Below are 19,103 nucleotides of genomic sequence, written 5' to 3' on the forward strand. Positions count from 1 at the left end.
AAAAAAATAAAAAGAGTATTTCACCTCTATTTATTACATTGAAAGATGTTACTACTACTTAGGTTTTTCACCTGCATTTATGTTTTCTCTAAGCTTTCCACCCCCCATTTATTACACTGAAAGATGTTACAACCTTAATTTTTTTCAATGAATCAAAGATATAAACAACTCGGTTTCGCGGCAATTTCTCTCTTACGTAAAGATGGTTTAACTAGTGGTACAAAAACGCTTTTAAAAAGCTACCTCTTAATAATAATAATAATAATAAAATCTAATTCAGCCCTTAATATCTACCGTACATCAGTCTTATTGAATTCCTTTCCAGTGAGTCCCCACCGATGAACGACACCTGTACTCAGAATATCCCTGTCTTCGTACTCAAAGATCCTCCTCTCTTCCAACTCAGACGGTCCTCGCCCATATCCCAGATGGCAACCCCCCAACAATCGACGAGCCTTCGATCTCACTCCAAGATCTCCCTCTAAGAACCATAAAAAACACCCACATCTCAGAACCTTGAGTTTTCCTTCACCCCAAACAAGGAACCCCGGTGAATCTGAGAGAAAGTGCTGATTTTTTTGGGAACATGGGTTCTGATTCTTTGTCTATTTTGACTACATCGACAAAGCCTACGCCGATACCAATACCAACCCAAGAAGACCCATCAAACCCATCTACAGCTCTCCTTTCCTTCAACACAGACTCTTCCTCTTCCGCCTCGACAGACCCTCCTCACAAACCCGCCACAACCACCATCCTCTTCATCTCCCTCCTCCTCATCGCCTGTGTTGCTATCTCCGCCGCCATCGCCTTTGCTTTCCTCTTCTTCTCTTCCTCTTCCTCTGCGTCTCCACCTGCCACCTCCCATGTCGAAACTCAAGCCCGTCCCCTCATAAAGCTCCCACACCCTGTGGTCTTGCTGATTTCATCCGACGGGTTCCGATTTGGGTACCAATTCAAGACCGCCACGCCCAATATTGGTCGCTTAATCGGTAACGGGACCGAGGCCGAGCTGGGTTTGATTCCGGTTTTCCCGACTTTAACTTTTCCTAACCACTACTCCATTGTGACTGGTCTTTATCCTGCTTATCATGGTATAATTAACAATCATTTTTTGGATCCACGCACTGGTGAGGCTTTTACCATGGGGAGCCACGAGCCAAAATGGTGGTTGGGTGAGCCTCTATGGGAGACCGTGGTGAACAACGGATTGAAGGCTTCCACGTATTTCTGGCCTGGGTCTGAGGTAAGAAAAGGTCCTTGGACGTGTCCTGATAAGTTTTGTATGAATTATAATGGCTCGGTTCCTTTCGAGGAACGGGTAGATACCGTTTTAAGTTACTTTGATCTGCCTGGTGGTGAAATTCCTTCGTTTATGACACTATATTTTGAAGACCCGGATCATCAGGGTCACCAAGTGGGGCCTGATGATCCAGAGATAACTGAAGCTGTTGCTAGAATTGATATGATGATTGGGAGGTTGATTGAAGGTTTAGAAAAGAGAGGTATTTTTGAGGATGTTAATATAATTTTGGTGGGTGATCACGGGATGGTTGGTACATGTGATAAAAAGCTTATTTTTCTAGATGATTTGAACCCTTGGATTGATATTCCTGCTGATTGGGTTCTGTCGCACACGCCTTTACTGGCAATTCGTCCGCCTCCTGGTGTTGAGCCATCGGATGTTGTTGCAAAGATGAATCAAGGGTTAAAGTCTGGGAAGGTTGAGAATGGGAAGTATTTGAGAGTGTATCTCAAGGAGGAGCTGCCTAGTAGGCTTCATTATAGTGCCAGTGATAGGATACCACCAGTAATTGGTATGATAGAAGAAGGGTTTAAGGTTGAGCAGAAGAGGACGAAGCGGAAAGAATGTGGTGGAGCACATGGTTATGACAATGCCTTTTTTTCCATGAGGACCATTTTTGTTGGCCATGGTCCTCAGTTTGCGAGGGGCAGAAAGTTCCATCTTTTGAGAACGTGCAGATATATAACTTGGTCACCTCGATTCTGAAGATTCAGGGTGCATCGAATAATGGGTCTGCATTGTTTCCAAAGTCTATTCTTTTGTCTAGTCCGTAAGTTCACATTCTCGTGTGGTGTACAAGTCCAAGTCATTGGGTTGGAGCTGTGCTGGCAATATATTTGTATCATGAAGCAATGAGATTATGTGCTGGAAAAGATGGTTATAAATGAAATGACGATGCACTGCAGAGAGGTAACGGTATCAGTTGTACGTCTAGAACCCCACAGGCTGCTGGTTGAGTCCTACTAAGTTACATAAATAATGGTATTACTTGGTTTGGTCTGACTTTCAGCAATTAGAAGCTGCACAAGTAATAACAGAAAATGGCATAAAAAAATGTAGTGTATTTTTGTAAAATGCCATCAAGGTATTCTTTGAGGTAGCGTGTCGGCATTTGTATATTTTCATATCTTCTGGATGAATATATCAAATGCATGCATTAGTCAAGAACTAGATGAACATCATCTTTGGTATCTGATTGTAGTTACTTATTTTCAATTGTTCATCTTCTCGGGTTTGTAGTTGGTTATATTTTAAAATGTTGAATAATTCACTCATTACCGAATGGATATGGATTTGAGATACATTCTGTAGAAAGAAAGTGAAAAAATAAAAATAAATAAATATTTGGCTGATTAGTGCTGTTTGGTGATGTTCCTTCCAGAAAAATATAATTTGAATAAGCATGTCTACCTCACTGAATGTTTTTGCTCGGGGACTTCTTATTACAGTGACTCATCCATTCTGGTATCGGCAGATGACAGTTTGTACTGAAGTTTTGCAGTTTTGTATTTGTGTTGTGCATAAAAGGAGAAAATATATCCATTTTGTTATCTAGTATCTCCGTAGTATCTGTTTAGATCCTGCACTGCAACTTTATATCATTCGAGGCACTGGATAAATATGATATAAACGAGACCCAAGTTTCATTTTCATTTGATTCTAGAGTGTTGAGAGCAGGCCATTGCATTCTCATTTTCAGCAGCCTTTTTCTTCAATAATAAAGACATTTTAGCCTCAGAATCATGTTTTTGTTTTTTTCAATGAATCAGTATTGCTTCTTAGTTGCCTGTTACTGATTTCTTGTATTGGTATGTGGAGACTTCTGTTGCGACTTCTATTTTGGCTGTGATGCAGTTTAGCTTGTGAAACCATCTTCCATAACCTTGGACTTAAAGCAATGTCAAGAGTATAATTAAGCATGCGCTGAAGTTTTTTTTAGCAAAAATTGATGTCCCAATCTCCAATGATTGCATCTAGTGAAAGATGAACCGAGGGCGACTGGGTTTTTTGTTGGTTCAGCACAGCCAGTGTTGATGTTAATGGCACAAATCTCTCCAATCTTTGGCTTTCTGATGTGGTTTGCTGTCAGAGTTTGGAACTAAAAATTACATTCCTCTGTTTATACCCTTTACTTCTACAACAAAATATAAAGACAGACTTGGGTCTAGTCAGGATCACTGGATCTAGTTTCACTCAATATGTGTCATGAACGAACAGATCTAGTTCCACGTGTTTTTCATCTAACGGATCTAATTCCAATCAATGTGTGTCATGAAATTGAGGGTGGAGAGTTTGCTATGAGATATTTATATCAATGTGATTTATGTGAATAGCTCAAAATTAAGAGGATAATCTTGCAGGCGCTTTAGGGAATTAGGAGCTATGAAATTCTCATATGGAAAACATTCGGAATAAATGATGATACCCTATTTGGAGAATTTTGATAATATTGTTTAGGGCTAGTGTGAATCCACTCCGGCTTATAAATAGATTTTTTCTAAGTCGAAAATATAAAAATAAAAAAATATTTTTTTAAAAAAAAATTTAATTCTCGCAAATTATTTTATTTTAGTTTTTCAATAGATGCTATTTATTCTTTATTATCGTTTATTGGACTAGTTGAGGTGGACATAAAATGCCATGTGCCAATTTTTGACTTGTTGAAATAGAAATTTTAGGTAGCTTGACAATTATTCTTTTAAAACAATTAATTGGAGATTTATAGAAAAACTTAGGCCATTGGCACATGGATATAGAAACGGTTTCATTTCATCTCATTATTATAATTTTTTCAAATTTTTACACAAAATATAATAAACAATTCAACTATTTCAAATCTCAAAACAATAATTATATTAAAAATATATATTTTATTCAACTTTCGTTTAAAACTATCTTTATCTCATCTTACTATCCAAACGAGGCATTAGTTATAGAATTAAATATTAATGAAGAAGTGCTGGGTTAGTAAAAAAAAAAATCGATAAAAAGTAAAATTCACAAAGTGATGTATTTTATAGTTTTTTTGTTAGATTATAAAGTTAATTTTATTATAAAATAAATTTAATATATCACAATAAATCACATTAGTTTATGAATTTATTCTTTTACAAACCAAACATTTCTCAAATTAAAAACTGAAATAAAAAATTGAATAAGTAAAAACACAATAACTGATTCAAAAATTATTTCGTCTTAAAAATAACTTATTCTTTTCCTTCAAAAGCAAAAAGGAGATAATAAAGCACAATCTGTAACTAGTCAAGACTACGGGCCTAAGCCCACTATTTAATACAACGTAAAGTCCAACTAATAATCTAAAGGCTGGCTCAAATTTAAGATGAAAATATAATTGCGACCATAGACTACACGGAATGAACACTTCAACCTGGGTTGTTACAGATTTACTTCCTTCTCTCTGGTTCACAACACCCACACGCGTGCAGACAACTCCCACACGCGAGACCACGACATTCACTTCATTCACACAAGAAGCTGCAGAGAACTCATAACAATCACCAATGGCTTTTTCTGTGTGCGACTTTGAACTCATGTAGCTGTCCAAGGCCATTGAATTCAACAAGTTTTTTTTTTGGTTTATAGCCGCTCTCTCTCTCTCTCTCTCTTCGTTTCTTAGTAAATGGCGGATGTTATTCGATTGTCGTTTCATTCACTTCGCTTCTCTCCTTCTCTGCTCACCTCCTTTGCATCCTCCTTCAATAGTCTCCAACCGGGTCTCCCACCCATTCAGAATCCGGATAAGAGAGTTTGTCCCCTTTTGTATTCTTCTGCTGGCGATTATGCCCGCTTTTCTTTCAGACCCAGAAAGCAGTCGGTCTCTTTCCAGGTGAACACTTGACCTTTCTTTCTTTTACATGTCTCTGTTCTTTAACATTTATTGTGCTACATTTCTGGAAATTGATTGAATTTTAGACTCAATTTGCTGAAATTTTTGTATTGTCCTATGTCGTTCTCAATTGGGTTTAATGAGTACTTGTGGGTATTACTTGTGTAATTATGGAAAAAATTTGTGTTTTTTTTCTTAAATACTTATTAAACTAAAAATTAAGCAAACGATGTATTCAATTTGATGGTGAGTTGTGTGGCAATTAGGAGTTCCATACTTTCGACTAGTTTGTGCTAATTTGCTGAACCTCTGTTTTTTTTTTTTTTTTTGATAAGTTAAAAATTTTATTAAGCACAATGTAATAGGTGAAGCCCAAGTACACAGCAAGTATATAAAAGAAACACCTAGTTACATTCTAAAACTAGAAAAACAAAGATAAGAACTCGTTTACAGCCCCATCCTTGAGTACAATAGCAGAGAACCAGCTAAGTAGAGTGCTTATAAAAAACTTCCAAAATGCATCTCTATTGCGTTCCCGATCATTAAAGCACCTCTCATTTCTCTCCAACCAAATACACCACATAATACACAGAGGCATCATTTTCCATGCAGCTGCCACTTGGGATCAAGTATGCATTTGAAAGTTGGTCCAGCTTGCTAGAAAATTGACCACTGCTTCTGGCATAACCCAGCTCAGCCCAACCCTTCCAAACACTCCATCCCACAACACTTTAGCCGTTTCACAATGAAGTAGTAAATGGTTCACTGATTCCACTTCTTTCTTGCACATAAAGCACCAATCCAAAACAATCATTCCATGCTTCCTCAAGTTTTCTATAGTCTGAATATTCCCTATTGCTGCTGTCCATACAAAAAAAAGCCACCCTTGACGGAACATGAGCCTTCCAAATCCTCTTCCAAGGAAAGCAAATATGGTGTTGATTTAGTAGCACCTTATAGTATGACCGAACTGTAAACTTTTTAGAGGCTGTTTGTCTCCAGCATAGTCGGTCCCTGCCCTGTCTTCTTATCTCCACTGAATACAACAATCTAAAAAAATCAGTAACCTCCTCTACTTCCCAATCCTGGGCAGATCTGGAGAAACCTACATCCCAAAGCACTACTCCATTGGAAAAAACCCATCACCTCTGAAACTGAAGCTTGCTTATTAGTCGCCAATCTGAAAACAACCGGAAAGGCTCTAAACAATTCAGTATCCCCACACCAAACATCAGACCAGAATCTGATTTTTGAACCATCTCCAACCAAGAAGTTAACTTGTTTCAGGAAGCGACACCAACCTTTCCTAATAAACTTCCATAGACTCACTCCATACGAACCCCTACAATCTTTGGTACACCATGCTCCCCAATCACTACCATACTTTCGATCGATCACCCCCCTCCACAATGCTTCCTCTTCCCCATGGTATCTCCATAGCCACTTCCCTAACAACGCCTTATTAAAACTACATAAGCTATGAATACCCAAACCTCCATCAACAATCGGGCAACAAACTTTTTTCCAACTCACTAAGGGAGTTTTAGTCTCCTCTCCCAGGCCTCCCCACAAAAAATCTCTATACAATTTTTCAATACGATTGGCCACACCAACTGTTAAAGGGAATAAAGAATGGAAGTAGGTAGGGATATTAGAGAGAGTACTCATTATAAGAGTAATCCTACCTCCTTTAGATAGATATGTCCTTTTCCAAGCTGCCAACTTCCTCTCTATCTTCTCGACCACCCCATCCCAAATATGTTTGGCCTTAAAAGATGCCCCTAGCGGTAGTCCCAAATATTTTATGGGTAGAAAAGCAACTTTGCACTCCAGAAATTCTGCCAAGTGATGAATGTTGTGGACCTCTCCACCGGTATCAACTCCGATTTACTTAAATTCACTTTTAATCCAGAGATGGCTTGAAAACACAGCAGGACTGCCCTCAAAACTTGAATTTGTTCCCCAACAGCCTCACAAAAAATGAGGGTATCATCAGCGAAAAGCAAATGTGATATTGTAGAAGGGCCATTAGAATTAGATCCCACTGAAAAACCCGAGATAAATCCTGCTCCTACCATTGCTTCCACCATTCGACTCAAAGCCTCCATAACAATATCAAATAGGAAGGGAGATAAGGGATCCCCCTACCTCAAACCTCTTGAACTCGGAAAATACCCACAAGGCTGCCCATTAACAAGCATAGAAAAACGGACAGTTGAAATACAATGGCTTATCCAGCCACACCACTTATCACCAAAGCCGCATCTTCTAAGCATATACAAAAGAAAATTCCAATTTACATGATCATATGTTTTTTCCATGTCCAACTTACAAAGGACCCCCGAAGCCCCTTCCCGCATACGGCTGTCTACACATTCATTTGCAATCAACACCCGAATCTATAATTTGTCGTCCTCTAACAAATGCATTTTGAGATTTAGAAATGATCTTCTCCATCACTTTGCTCATTCTATTTGCTAACACCTTTGAAATAATCTTCTAGACACTACTTACCAAACTAATTGGGCGAAACTCCTTCAACTCCGAAGCACCCACTCTCTTTGGAATCAAGGCAATAAAAGTGGCATTCAAAGTTTTCTCAAATTTTTGAAACTCATAAAATTCATGAAATACCTTCATCACATCCTCCCGCACAATCTCCCAACAATCCTGAAAAAATGCTATAGAAAACCCATCCGGCCCGGGAGCTTTGTCTCACCTCATTCCACACACCACCCGATGCAACTCAAGCTCTTCAAACGGCCTCTCAAGCCAACTTGCTGAAAAATCATCCACCGCTGCAAAGTTCAATCCATCAATCTTGAGTCTCCAAGCTTCCGTCTCACTTAGGAGAGACCTAAAAAACTGCACAACATGCTCTTGGATCTCGGCAGGTGAGGATAGCAGGTTATTTCCAGTTCTTAACATCTCAATAGCATTGTTACGTCTATGAGAATTAGCCATTTTATGGAAAAAGCTAGTGCACTTATCTCCCTCTTTAAGCCAAAGAACTCTCGACTTTTGCCTCCATGATATTTCTTCCGTCAAAAGGACCCTCTCAAGTTCTATTTTTACTTCGTTCTTCCTAGACAAACTCCCTCACTATCCCCATCAGCTTCCAAGGATTGAAGCTCATCCCAAAGGGCTTTTTTCTGTGCTCAACATGCCCAAAAACCTCCCTATTCCATATCTTCAAATCAGCTTTTAAGGCTTTGAGTTTACTAGCCAAAACAAAACTAGGAGTCCCCTCAAACTGGTATGACAGCCACTAACTTTTTACCTTATCGATGAAGCCCTCCACTTCCAGCCACATATTCTCAAACTTAAAGTACTATTTGCCCTCATGAATTACCCCACACTCAAGAATAATGGGAAAGTGGTCCGATCCTACCCTTGGAAATCGTTTTTGGCACACCTTTGGATAATGAGCTTCCCACGACGATGATACTAAAAATCTGTCCAATCTTGAACCGCCTCTACAATTGGACCACGCATACTCACCCCCCACCAATGGCAAATCCAGCAATTCCAAATAAAAAATCAGCTGTGAGAAAACCTCCATAGCTGTAGTCATCGAAGATAGACCCTCCCGCTCACTTGGGAATCGAACTATATTGAAATCCCCACATATGCACCAAGGTAGATCCCACACAGAATACAACCTTGAAACTTCATCCCACAGCAAGTTTCTATCCCGATCCCTATTGGCACCATATACACTTGCTAATGCCCATGACCACCCATCTTCCATGTTTCTAAATACACATGCCACCAAGTCATCTCCAATGCACTCTTCTACCATCTTGACAACTCTACCATCCCACATGACTAGCACTCCCCAAAAGCACCCGAAGAGGCTAAATAAGTCCAGCCTACAAACGAACCTCTCCACAAGCTACTAATTACATTCCTATCAACAATTTCCAATTTTGTTTCTTGGAGGCATACAACATCAATCTTCCAACTATGAATAATGGACCTAATGCGGAGGCGTTTATTGACATTATTGATCCCCTTTACATTCCTAGACAGTATTTTAGGCTTCATTAACTAGACTAGCATCCCTCCCCTTTGATCTGTCCCTCCCCGAAGTACCCTCCTTATTGTCATAATTAATAGATCAATGCAATTTTTTCAATTCCCGCTCCTTCTCACTGATGACTTCTCAACCGTGGATCAACCAGCTTCAATAGCAACTAAAAGTGCCCTCAATTGTTCTTCATAGCCATCATAAAAGAGACCCACACAATTTTGAATCTTCTCCACTTGTTTAAAAACCCAATCATCCTTGGACACAATCTGAAGGGGAGTCATTTGTAATGGAGATGAACTACCCATCTCCTCCTCATAAACAGCTACTTCGAGCTGTGGATTCGAAACCATCCTATCCTACCCTTCCATTTCAGGCAGTTCAAACTCAACTTGCCTGCTTCCTTCTAAATTCAAAAACTGCTTCAGTAAACAATTACCCCTTCCACCATCCTCGAGTGAGTGACCACAGAGGTCAGAACCTTATTTTGTCCCTCCGCAGCCTCAACAATTTCCCCTGCCTCCCTTTCCAGAACATGATGGACTAACACTAACTCACCCGAGGCTTCATCTGTGCCTATCGACTCTATCTGTGCCAGAGGTGGAAGCACCTGTGCTATTATCGGCGCGGTTACATTGTCTCGGGACTGAGTCGATACTGCCTTGCCTTTGCTCGTGAGAAGTTCGCCTTTACTCCTTGCGATTGACGTCGGGATCTCGCTATCTACCTCCGTTGACCAAGTCTGTGCAGGAGCCAAGACGATGGGAGCTGGGCTAACGGCAGATCTGCTCGAGTTCACCCTCCAAGCTTCACGGACCCTACTGCTGGCGGCTGTGCATCCGTCGAAGCTTCAAGGGCCTTCGACGTCACTGTTTGAGGCTTCGTCGGCGACGGTGGCGCTGACCCACCCGCCACTGGGCCCGCCCCGAACTGCAACTTCTTCCTCCACGCCAAGCCTTTTAGCTGGTTGGGCTCGGGCCCGATATTATGCTTAGACTGGGTCTTTCCTTTAAGCCCTTGTTCCTGGCCCACACCCAACGCCTCATTCCCCCTCTTCATAAGATTAGACTCCGGCCCACTCCCCAGGCCCAAACTTGACCCCATGGCTTCCTTACCCAATACGCGCCGTATCATCCATTTGAATTTAACGGCCATCTCTTCCAGTGCAGCCTGCATATCCTGTAAATCCTTCAAAACACTTACATCACTTTGCCCAGACACACCTCTGCCATCAGCCTCCCGCCTCTGACCACCTACCAAAACAGGAACTTCACATGCTCTATTCAGGTCTGCCGAAGCAAAGTTTCTAACGTCTCGAGGTGTTTGCACAACCTCCATGTACGATCGAGCCAACGGGAGTGCTACTGTCGACGAAGATGGTAGACCTCTCCCCTGACCACCTTTGTTACCCACCTCCCTCACGGCCATCGCAAGCTTCCTCCACCCCATTCCATCCCTTTCCCCAGGGATAAATATGAAACTCCGACGCCCTCCTCCACTATACTCCACCAGGGCCAAGAAACTGCCACGGGAGTTGGAGCCCTGTTGCGCAATGTACCCTCTATTTCCATCCCTATAAGCAGAGTAGTACACCTTTCTCCCATGCTTAAAACATTCCTCCAGAGCCCTTAAGACCCAGCGGGCTGTGTCCCAACCCAACCTCAAGGTTTGCGATCCTTTCCAACCCCTCTCAGTGATAAGCACTTCACGCCCCTCTGCCCGTATCTCGAACACCTTCAATTCGATTGCTAAACTTCTCATGGAAGACGTATTCTTCCAATGTTGCATCAGACACCCCACCGTCAAGAGCCCACAACCACCATGGACTACGTGAACTTACGGAATGATATATTGTGTACGGAGAGAAAAACTAAGGGGAGAGGTTTTGCACACACTAAGGATATATTGTTATTAGCAATAACAATATATTACTTGTATATATTGCTGAACCTCTGTTTTTTATTCCATGATAATAGAACTTGAGTTCTTTTACTTGTAAGTGTGGAGGACAGGATTTAAATTCTCTTATAAATCAAATCTTGCCATGTCAGCAGTGTAGATGATGTGTCATTTACCCCAGCTTGTAAATATAATTTTTTTTTTTTATCTTGTATGTGTTTAAAATTTGGGTTTTGTGGAGAATACTGTCAATAGATTTTCTTGCTCGGATTTCGATTTCCACAACTGGAACGCCGAGTGGGATCATAGAAACTAGCAAACTGATCACTAAATAGATACAAATCGGTGCAACTTCTGACATCACCACAACCCACTTGGTTTTCTCACTCCTTGCTGGCGGAGTGGCATACCAGACCTTCAATTCTTTAACTGCTGCTCAAGAAGATTTGGAAAGATTGCTTTATATCAAAAACTTATTATTCGAAATCCCATTTTTTAGAACTTTCTTTCATAAATACTCAATTATTATTTTCCTCCTCTTCATTGACTTTAAGAATGCTTCGCTTCCCCAAGAAGGGACAGCTGCCCATTTTCCATAAGGTGCTAAGCTATAGAGGTGTTTATTATATTTTGTCCCTATGTCTCTCTATATGTATCAATGGATATGAGGGGCCATAATGAGTGTATGAGCCTCTCTGCTTTAATTTCTACCCTAGCATTTGTTTACATGCTATCAGAGCAAAATTATAGGGTGTAGAATTATTGTTTAGTCTCTTCTCTGTATAATTTTTTGGCTTTGTTTTTCTTCCCATTGCACTAAACGTTTAGATCTTGGTTTTGGTCAGACTCCTCTCAATGGCAGCCTGCCCATGTTGGACTAAACCCACACATGCAATGCCTTGATGAAGCTCTAGATAATCTGTTATCTGACCCAAAAAAGATCTCCAGTGTGAGGAGAAAAGAACGGAAAACGAACTCCATTTGTTTTTGGTGATGCCAATAGTTGCCAATTTATTTTGGTGTAGTTTGGTGATCTGTGTTTCTTGGTTCTTCTATATGATTTTTGATGTTTCTGTCTGGCGTTATCAGTGGTTTTCATGGTCTTAGCAAATCTGTGGTGTTATCAGTGGCTTCTGTGATCTCTGACGACCTCTGTGGTGTTCAGTGGTTGTTTTATTGGTCTTTGTGGTGGTTTTGTATTTGTCTCTGCCAAAAGCAATGGTTGGTGGTGTCTCCAGGAACAAGGTGAGTCTTGTTTGGCTGCTGTGCTGTTCCTTGTTTGGGCTAGGAATATCCACGGCTCAGGTTGGCGTACCTAACCTGGATCCACTTATTCTAGTTATTTAAATAGTCAGGTTGCCCAGATCTAGCCCTTAGATTTTGGCTGAATAGCCCAACTGAAATTCATAGGTCAAGCCCAACTCAGTCTTGGGTCAGCATTTCCAATCCAGTCCAACTCAGTCGCAGTTCAAGTTGGTTCAAGGCCAACATAGTCCATGTCAGCCCTATTCAAGCTGAGATCTCACTGACCTTGGGTTTTGCAGTGAGATCCGACCAGTCCTTTGGTAATTTGTAGTGAGATCTGATTAACAATGATGTTTCAGATGTGATCTGACCAGAGCTAGAAGTTTTCAGTGAATTCTCTATCAGTGTTGACGTTTTAGTGGAATTTCACCTTTTTTGTGTTCGGTTTAGTGGATTCTCTTGTTAATGTTTATATGAAGTTTGTCTGTGTTCACTTATCCAAAGTTTCATTGTAACTTTTTTTTCCTTTTTTTTTTTGGGGGGGGGAGGGGGGGGGGGGGGGGGATCAGAGTTTGTTTTACATTTGGTTGTTTCTTCCAAGCTAAGCATATTTCATAGATATGCTCCAGCTTGAGGGTGTAGTGTTAGAAAATAAAGGGACAGGTGTACCTATTCTGGAAGGTGCTAAGCTTATAGTGAGGTATCTAATATATGTCTCAATATGAGGGTCATTCTGAGACATGAGTCTCTATTCTTTAATTCCTTTCTATGTTTTTTTTTTTTTAATAATTAATAAGAGAATTTTATTACCAAGAATAGGCAAAGCCTAAGTACACAGGAAGTATACAAGAGAAAATGCCAACATTCACACTAGAAACAGAAAAAGACTAAAGCAAAACAAGAAAATTATCTCCATTCAATACAAGAGCCTTAGCCCAACAACTCAAGGTACTAAAGAAAAACTCCTTAAGTTCTCCCATTGAGCGTTCTCTTTCTTCAAAGCACCTCCCATTTCTCTCCAACCATAAGCACCACATCAAGCATAAAGGAATCATCTTCCATATGGAAGCAATACGTCGTCTCCCCACAAAACCTTTTCAACATGCAAGAAGATCCACCACTTACTTAGGCATCACCCAATCAATACCCGTCCTACCAAAAATCTCATTCCACAAAGTCTTGGCCACCTCACAATGAAGAAAAAGATGGTCAATAGATTTACCATCTTTCTTGTACATGAAGCATGAATCTACTACACACATTCCACACTTTCTTAAGTTATCCGTGATCAGAATTTTACCAAGAGACACCAACCAACAGAAAAACGCCACCATACTAGGTACCTTAACTCTCCAAATGCTTTTCCAGGGGTAATTATAGACACAATGACAAGTTAGCGCATTATAAAAAGAGCTAACCGAAAATCTGGAATTTCCTGCATTAACCCACAGCAAACTATCCTCCCTTCCCTGGAAAATCTTCAAATTGTATAATCTTCCAAAAAAATCAGAGACTACATTCACTTCCCAATCATGCACATCTCTAACAAAATCAACATTCCATTGAAAATTATTATTCAAACAAGAAAAAGAATCAGCCACTGCAGCATCTTGATCCCTAGCAATCCTAAAAAGGGAAGGTAAACAATCTTGAGAGCTGAATCCTGACACCAAGTATCACGCCAAAAATGTATCCTTGTCCCATCATCCCCCACCTTAAATTTATCATGATTGACAAACTCCCCCCAACCCATCCAATTGTCTTCCACAAACCCACCCCATACGCTCCTCTTTCTTCATTAGAACACCAACTCCCCCACATCCTCCCATATTTGACATCAACAAAATTTTTCCATAAGGCATCTCTCTCAATATGATATCTCCAAAGCCATTTCCCAATAAGTGCTTTATTAAAAAGTCTCAAATTTCACACCCCCAAAACAATAAAACTGTTGGAAAAACTGTATTCCATCTTACCAAATGAAACTTTTTTTCCTCCCCTTTACCTCCCCACAATAAATTCCAAAAAATCCTCTCAATCCTATTAGCCACTCCTGCCGGCAAAGGGAAAAGAGAGAGAAAATATGTAGGAAGATTAGACAACGCACTCGTTATCAAAGTTATTCTTCCCCCTTTAGACAAATATAACTTTTTCCAACCAGCTAACCTCCTCTCAATCTTCTCAATCACCTCATCCCAAATCATAACAAATTTGTGAGGAGCCCCCAAGGGAAGACCAAGATACCTCAAAGGCAACAAAGATACCTTACACCCCAAAATATTTGCCAGATCTGAAATATTCGAAACAAAGTCGAATGGAACAATTTCAGATATAGATAAGTTGATTCTAAGACCCGAAACAGTTTCAAAACATAACAAAAGGGCTCTCAAAGAACGAAGATGGTCTTGGTTGGTCTCATTAAAAATTAAATGTCATCAGCAAAAAGAAGATGAGAGACTTTTAAGTTACTTTGAGATTCATCTCCCACCTCAAAACCCGACTAGAAACCCACCACCGCTTCAATCATTTTACTCAAAGCATCCATAACTAGGACTAAAAGAAAAGGAGATAGAGGATCTCCTTGTCTCAAGCTACATGAACTGTTGAAGAAGCCAACTAGGGAGCCATTCACCAAGATGGAAAATCTCGTTGTCGAAATACAATGCTTCATCCACGAACGCCACTTCCCTCCAAAGCCATATCTCCCAAGTACAAGAGAAACTCCCAACTAACATGATCATAAGCCTTTTCCATATCCAATTTAACTAAAATTCCAGATTCACCCAGTTTGATTCAACTCTCCAAACATTCATTAGCAATTAAAACTGAATCAAGAATTTGTCTCTCCCTCACAAATGCATTTTGAGACTTCAAAATAGTCTTCTCCATCACCACACTCATGCGATTAGTTAGCACCTTAGAAATAATCTTATACACCCCATTTACCAAACTAATAGGCCGAAAATCCCTCATTTCCACAGCCCCCACCTTTTTAGGAATTAGTGCAAAGCGTAGCATTGAAACTGTTCTCAAATTTCATAAATGAATGAAATTCAAGAAATACCTTCATAATATCTTCTCGCACTATGTTCCAACAAGCTTGGAAAAAAGCCATTGAAAAACCATCCGGACCCGGAGCCTTGTCCCTTACCATTCCTCTAACCACATCAATTACTTCTTCAAAAACTCTATCCAACCATTCTGCACTTGCCTGGTCTATGGAATAAAAATTCAGCTCATCTAACTTGGGTCTCCAAGAGTATTCTTCCCTAAACAACTTTTCATAAAAATTCTCAATATGTTCCTTGATGGCCTCTTGATCTGAAAGAATGTTATCACCTTCATGAAGGACCTTAATAGCATTATTTCTTTGATGAGAGTTCGCCATTTGGTTAAAAAATTTTGTACACTTGTCACCTTCCTTCAACCACAAAACCCGAGATTTTTGCCTCTAAGAAATTTCCTCCATTAAAGAGATCTTCTCTAATTCAGCAACCACCCATTTTTTTCTCTCCATTTCCTCCCCAGATATATCCCCCAACAACTCCTTATCCTCCAAACATTGCAACTGATCCAGAAGATGCTTCCTCTTATTACCATGTTCCCAAATACCTCCGTATTCCATTTCTTCAAATCTTGTTTTAGAGCTTTGAGTTTTCCAGCTAATACAAAACTCGGAGTACAAGAAAAAATGTACGAAGACCACCACAACCACACCCAATCCACAAAGTCCTCATCCTCCAACCACATTTTCAAATTTAAAGTACATACGCCCACCAATAATGCCACTACAGCCCAACATAATGGGATAATGATTAAAACAAATTCACGGAAGTCTTTAATTCCTTTCTATGTGGTCTTATATACACTATTTATAGAAAATTTCAGTTCCACTTCCCCTTTAAAAAGCTCTAAACTTGCAAAGTGGTTTTCCCTTGAAAAGTGTGTCACTTTGTTCATTCTACCTTTCTCTGAGTGCAAGATACCTAGGTATCTGCCCTTTCATTGAAGTCTGACATGGGATATTAGCAGGGTTAGAACAAATTCTCAATTTTCTTGATATTTTTTTGAAGTTTACTGAATGGTTTTTTAGTGGTTACTGATTTTAGCTTTGTATGCTTAACTGCAGGTTCGTGCAACTGTGGCTGAGACTGACCAACCAAAATGGTGGGAAAAGAATGCACCAAACATGGTTGATATTCATTCCACACAAGAATTTTTGAGTGCTTTAAGTCAAGCTGAAGAGAGATTAGTTATTGTAGAATTTTATGGGACCTGGTGTGCTTCTTGCCGAGCACTATTCCCTAAGGTAACTCCCATTATCTGTCTATCATATGTTTGTTTTTATTGGTAAATAATTATTCTTTTATAGATGTCATCGAACCTTCAATGTTGACAGAAATGTGCTTCTACTGACATTATTGGCATCCTGCTTCTAAAAGCTTGCAAATAATTCCAGAGAACATGATACATTAAATTATGACAGGAATAAGGGACCTAAAGTTTTGCATTTTATGCCTTGTCAACGTCAAATGCAACTGAACATGATCTGGCACTGAGAACTTTTTGTTTTTAAGTGTTTTTATTGTCAGTTTCCATGTTAGAAACCCTATCCTGTGCCAATGTGTTTGTCAAGTCTTGAAGGACAGCACTATGTTATCAGATTGTGGTAGTTGGTGGTAGTCGACACTGCTATACCGAATCCATCATATTACAGGATCTGATTGCATGTATGTATTTAGATTGCAGGTGTACTACGTGCTATCAGGGTTGTAATAAACTTTTGACATCCTTAATCTTGCCAAATATTTTATTACATTGGTGACTGTATGGGGTACCAGATTAGTCCAGACTGCTGGCACACGACTTGTACGCAAGCTCACTCTTGGTAGCCTGAACTGTGGAGTCTATGGCGATGAAAGAATCATGTTGTAGTACTCTCTGTTGTAAAATATGATTGGCTGCATGTGTTTCTTGTTCTCTCTTTTCTTTTTAGCTTAGGAATGGTAAAAAGGAAGCATCAATTCTAATTTGTTACCTGCTTTTTTGAATTTGGATGTCCATGGGGATTGGTGGTTTTTAATAGGTTTTCAAATGTGCTGGCTGAGTGTGTTGATCTCCGAATGAATTAATAAATTCAACCAGGATAGTGTCCAAGCAACTGACTATTGTCTTTTACAGCCTAAATCAGTAACTTCGCAAACTTGGTATATGGATTTGTTTGGGACACCCAAATACCCTCAGTCCATGGAAAAATGTTGTGGATGACACTTAGTCCTATGATCAAGCAGCTTTCTAGCTTAATTAGATATAAACCTCCAAATGAGATGATGTTTTTCCCGCTGGTATGCAGGAAGCCATGAATAAAAAAGTTCTGCAATGGTAACTCTCAATACTACTTCATATTGAGACTTGAGGCAAATATTGAGAATGAATTAATTACCAATGTCTCACATTGTTAATTGAATTTGTTTCGGTGTTCTGAGATGTTTTCTATCTTCTGAATTTTGTTGTATGATGGGTTTGTCAGCTCTGCAGAACAGCTGAGGAACACCCTGAAATTTTATTCCTGAAAGTTAATTTTGATGAGAATAAGCCAATGTGCAAAAGTATGAACGTGAAGGTTCTTCCTTATTTCCACTTCTATCGTGGAGCTGATGGACAACTGGAATCCTTTTCTTGTTCACTTGCAAAGGTAAGTATTCTAATTTCAACCGGAGCAAGCATTTTCCTGTGTCAAACGTTTCATTTCCTTAGTAAATCAAGCATAACCTTTAATGAAAGAAGGTGAGGTGCAAACATCTTATGAGAGCATATATCTGTCTCTGCTGAAATTGTATTTTAGGACTCCATCAATTTAAACTCACATTTACTTCAAACTCTGATGGGTATGGCTGAATTCTGCAGACACATGTAAAATGTGTAAAATTATGGGAGGAAATACACTTTCCAGAGTCCAACTATCAATTATTTTATACTTTGTAGTCCTAAACTGACATGAAGTTGTGATGTGCGTTCTGCTAAGTCCTGACCATCAAAATTGTAACAGAATTGGACGAGTATGCCATTTGTGAGTTTTAATTGTCCAAGGATACAATACGTCAGTTTCATGAGAATAGCATAAAATGGGTTGTATGGCTATCTGAAGTCTAACCAGATCATTCCAATAAAAAAATAAGGCTATCTAAACAGATTATGAAGTTGATGCTTTTTGGTATCTTTAGTATTGTAGAACATTAAACTAATGCGATAATCAGTCTTCTTATACAATTCATTCTTAGAAGCTCTTGAATCAGTGTCCACATCCCTCATATAGTAAATCTCCCTGATTCTCGTAAATGTATTCGCAGTTTCAGAAGATAAAGGATGCTATTCTAACACACAACACAGCCCGTTGCAGCATTGGCCCCCCAAGGGGAGTTGGAGATCTTAAACTGGAACCTTCCTTAGCTCCAAAGGACAAACCAGCAGAATCTACATCAGCTTAGAGCTTCCTCCATACGATTATTTCGGTTGTAATGTCCATTTCTGTATATGATGCCCTTCAAGTGAACCTCATTAGAGTGAGTTATTTACTCATATTCTGTATATTTTCGTTTTCTTTCGTGTAAGAATGCTATGCAGAAGTTGCTATCCCGCATTCTTTTCCATTCATGATCTGGCCGTTATTTATGCACCTAAAAAAGACTTCAGTGACAATGGAATTCCAGTTTCGGAATTTCTGTTAAGTGATTCTTTTTCTCTTGTAAGTTTTCCATGCTTTATCATAGGACTAG

The 19,103-nt window shown here is 39.7% G+C and overlaps 2 protein-coding genes across 2 annotated transcripts; both read left to right on the forward strand.

Annotated features, from left to right (window-relative positions):
* The first annotated feature begins 419 nt into the window (after positions 1-419).
* On the forward strand, positions 420-2,470 carry LOC121250029 (ectonucleotide pyrophosphatase/phosphodiesterase family member 1). The gene is given in 2 exon segments (XM_041148940.1): positions 420-1,952; positions 1,955-2,470. Coding segments are annotated over 2 exon segments (1,491 nt in total). The 5' UTR covers positions 420-586; the 3' UTR covers positions 2,080-2,470.
* A 2,207-nt stretch (positions 2,471-4,677) lies between these two features.
* Positions 4,678-18,981, forward strand: LOC121251129 (thioredoxin-like 2, chloroplastic). Its single transcript, XM_041150459.1, has 4 exons — positions 4,678-5,153; positions 16,457-16,636; positions 17,858-18,022; positions 18,678-18,981. The coding sequence occupies exons 1-4, from the start codon at positions 4,947-4,949 to the stop codon at positions 18,813-18,815; spliced, it is 690 nt and encodes a 229-aa protein (XP_041006393.1). The 5' UTR covers positions 4,678-4,946; the 3' UTR covers positions 18,816-18,981.
* The last annotated feature ends 122 nt before the right edge of the window (positions 18,982-19,103 follow it).

Source organism: Juglans microcarpa x Juglans regia, chromosome 2D, assembly GCF_004785595.1.
Source record: "Juglans microcarpa x Juglans regia isolate MS1-56 chromosome 2D, Jm3101_v1.0, whole genome shotgun sequence".
NCBI lineage: Eukaryota > Viridiplantae > Streptophyta > Magnoliopsida > Fagales > Juglandaceae > Juglans > Juglans microcarpa x Juglans regia.

Bases quoted from the DNA above. Each gene is read 5' to 3' on its own strand.
- LOC121251129 (XM_041150459.1), top strand. From the start codon at position 4,947: ATGGCGGATGTTATTCGATTGTCGTTTCATTCACTTCGCTTCTCTCCT. The intron at 5,154-16,456 runs GTGAACACTTGA...GCTTAACTGCAG, and splicing joins AGCAGTCGGTCTCTTTCCAG to GTTCGTGCAACTGTGGCTGA. The intron at 16,637-17,857 runs GTAACTCCCATT...TGGGTTTGTCAG, and splicing joins GCCGAGCACTATTCCCTAAG to CTCTGCAGAACAGCTGAGGA.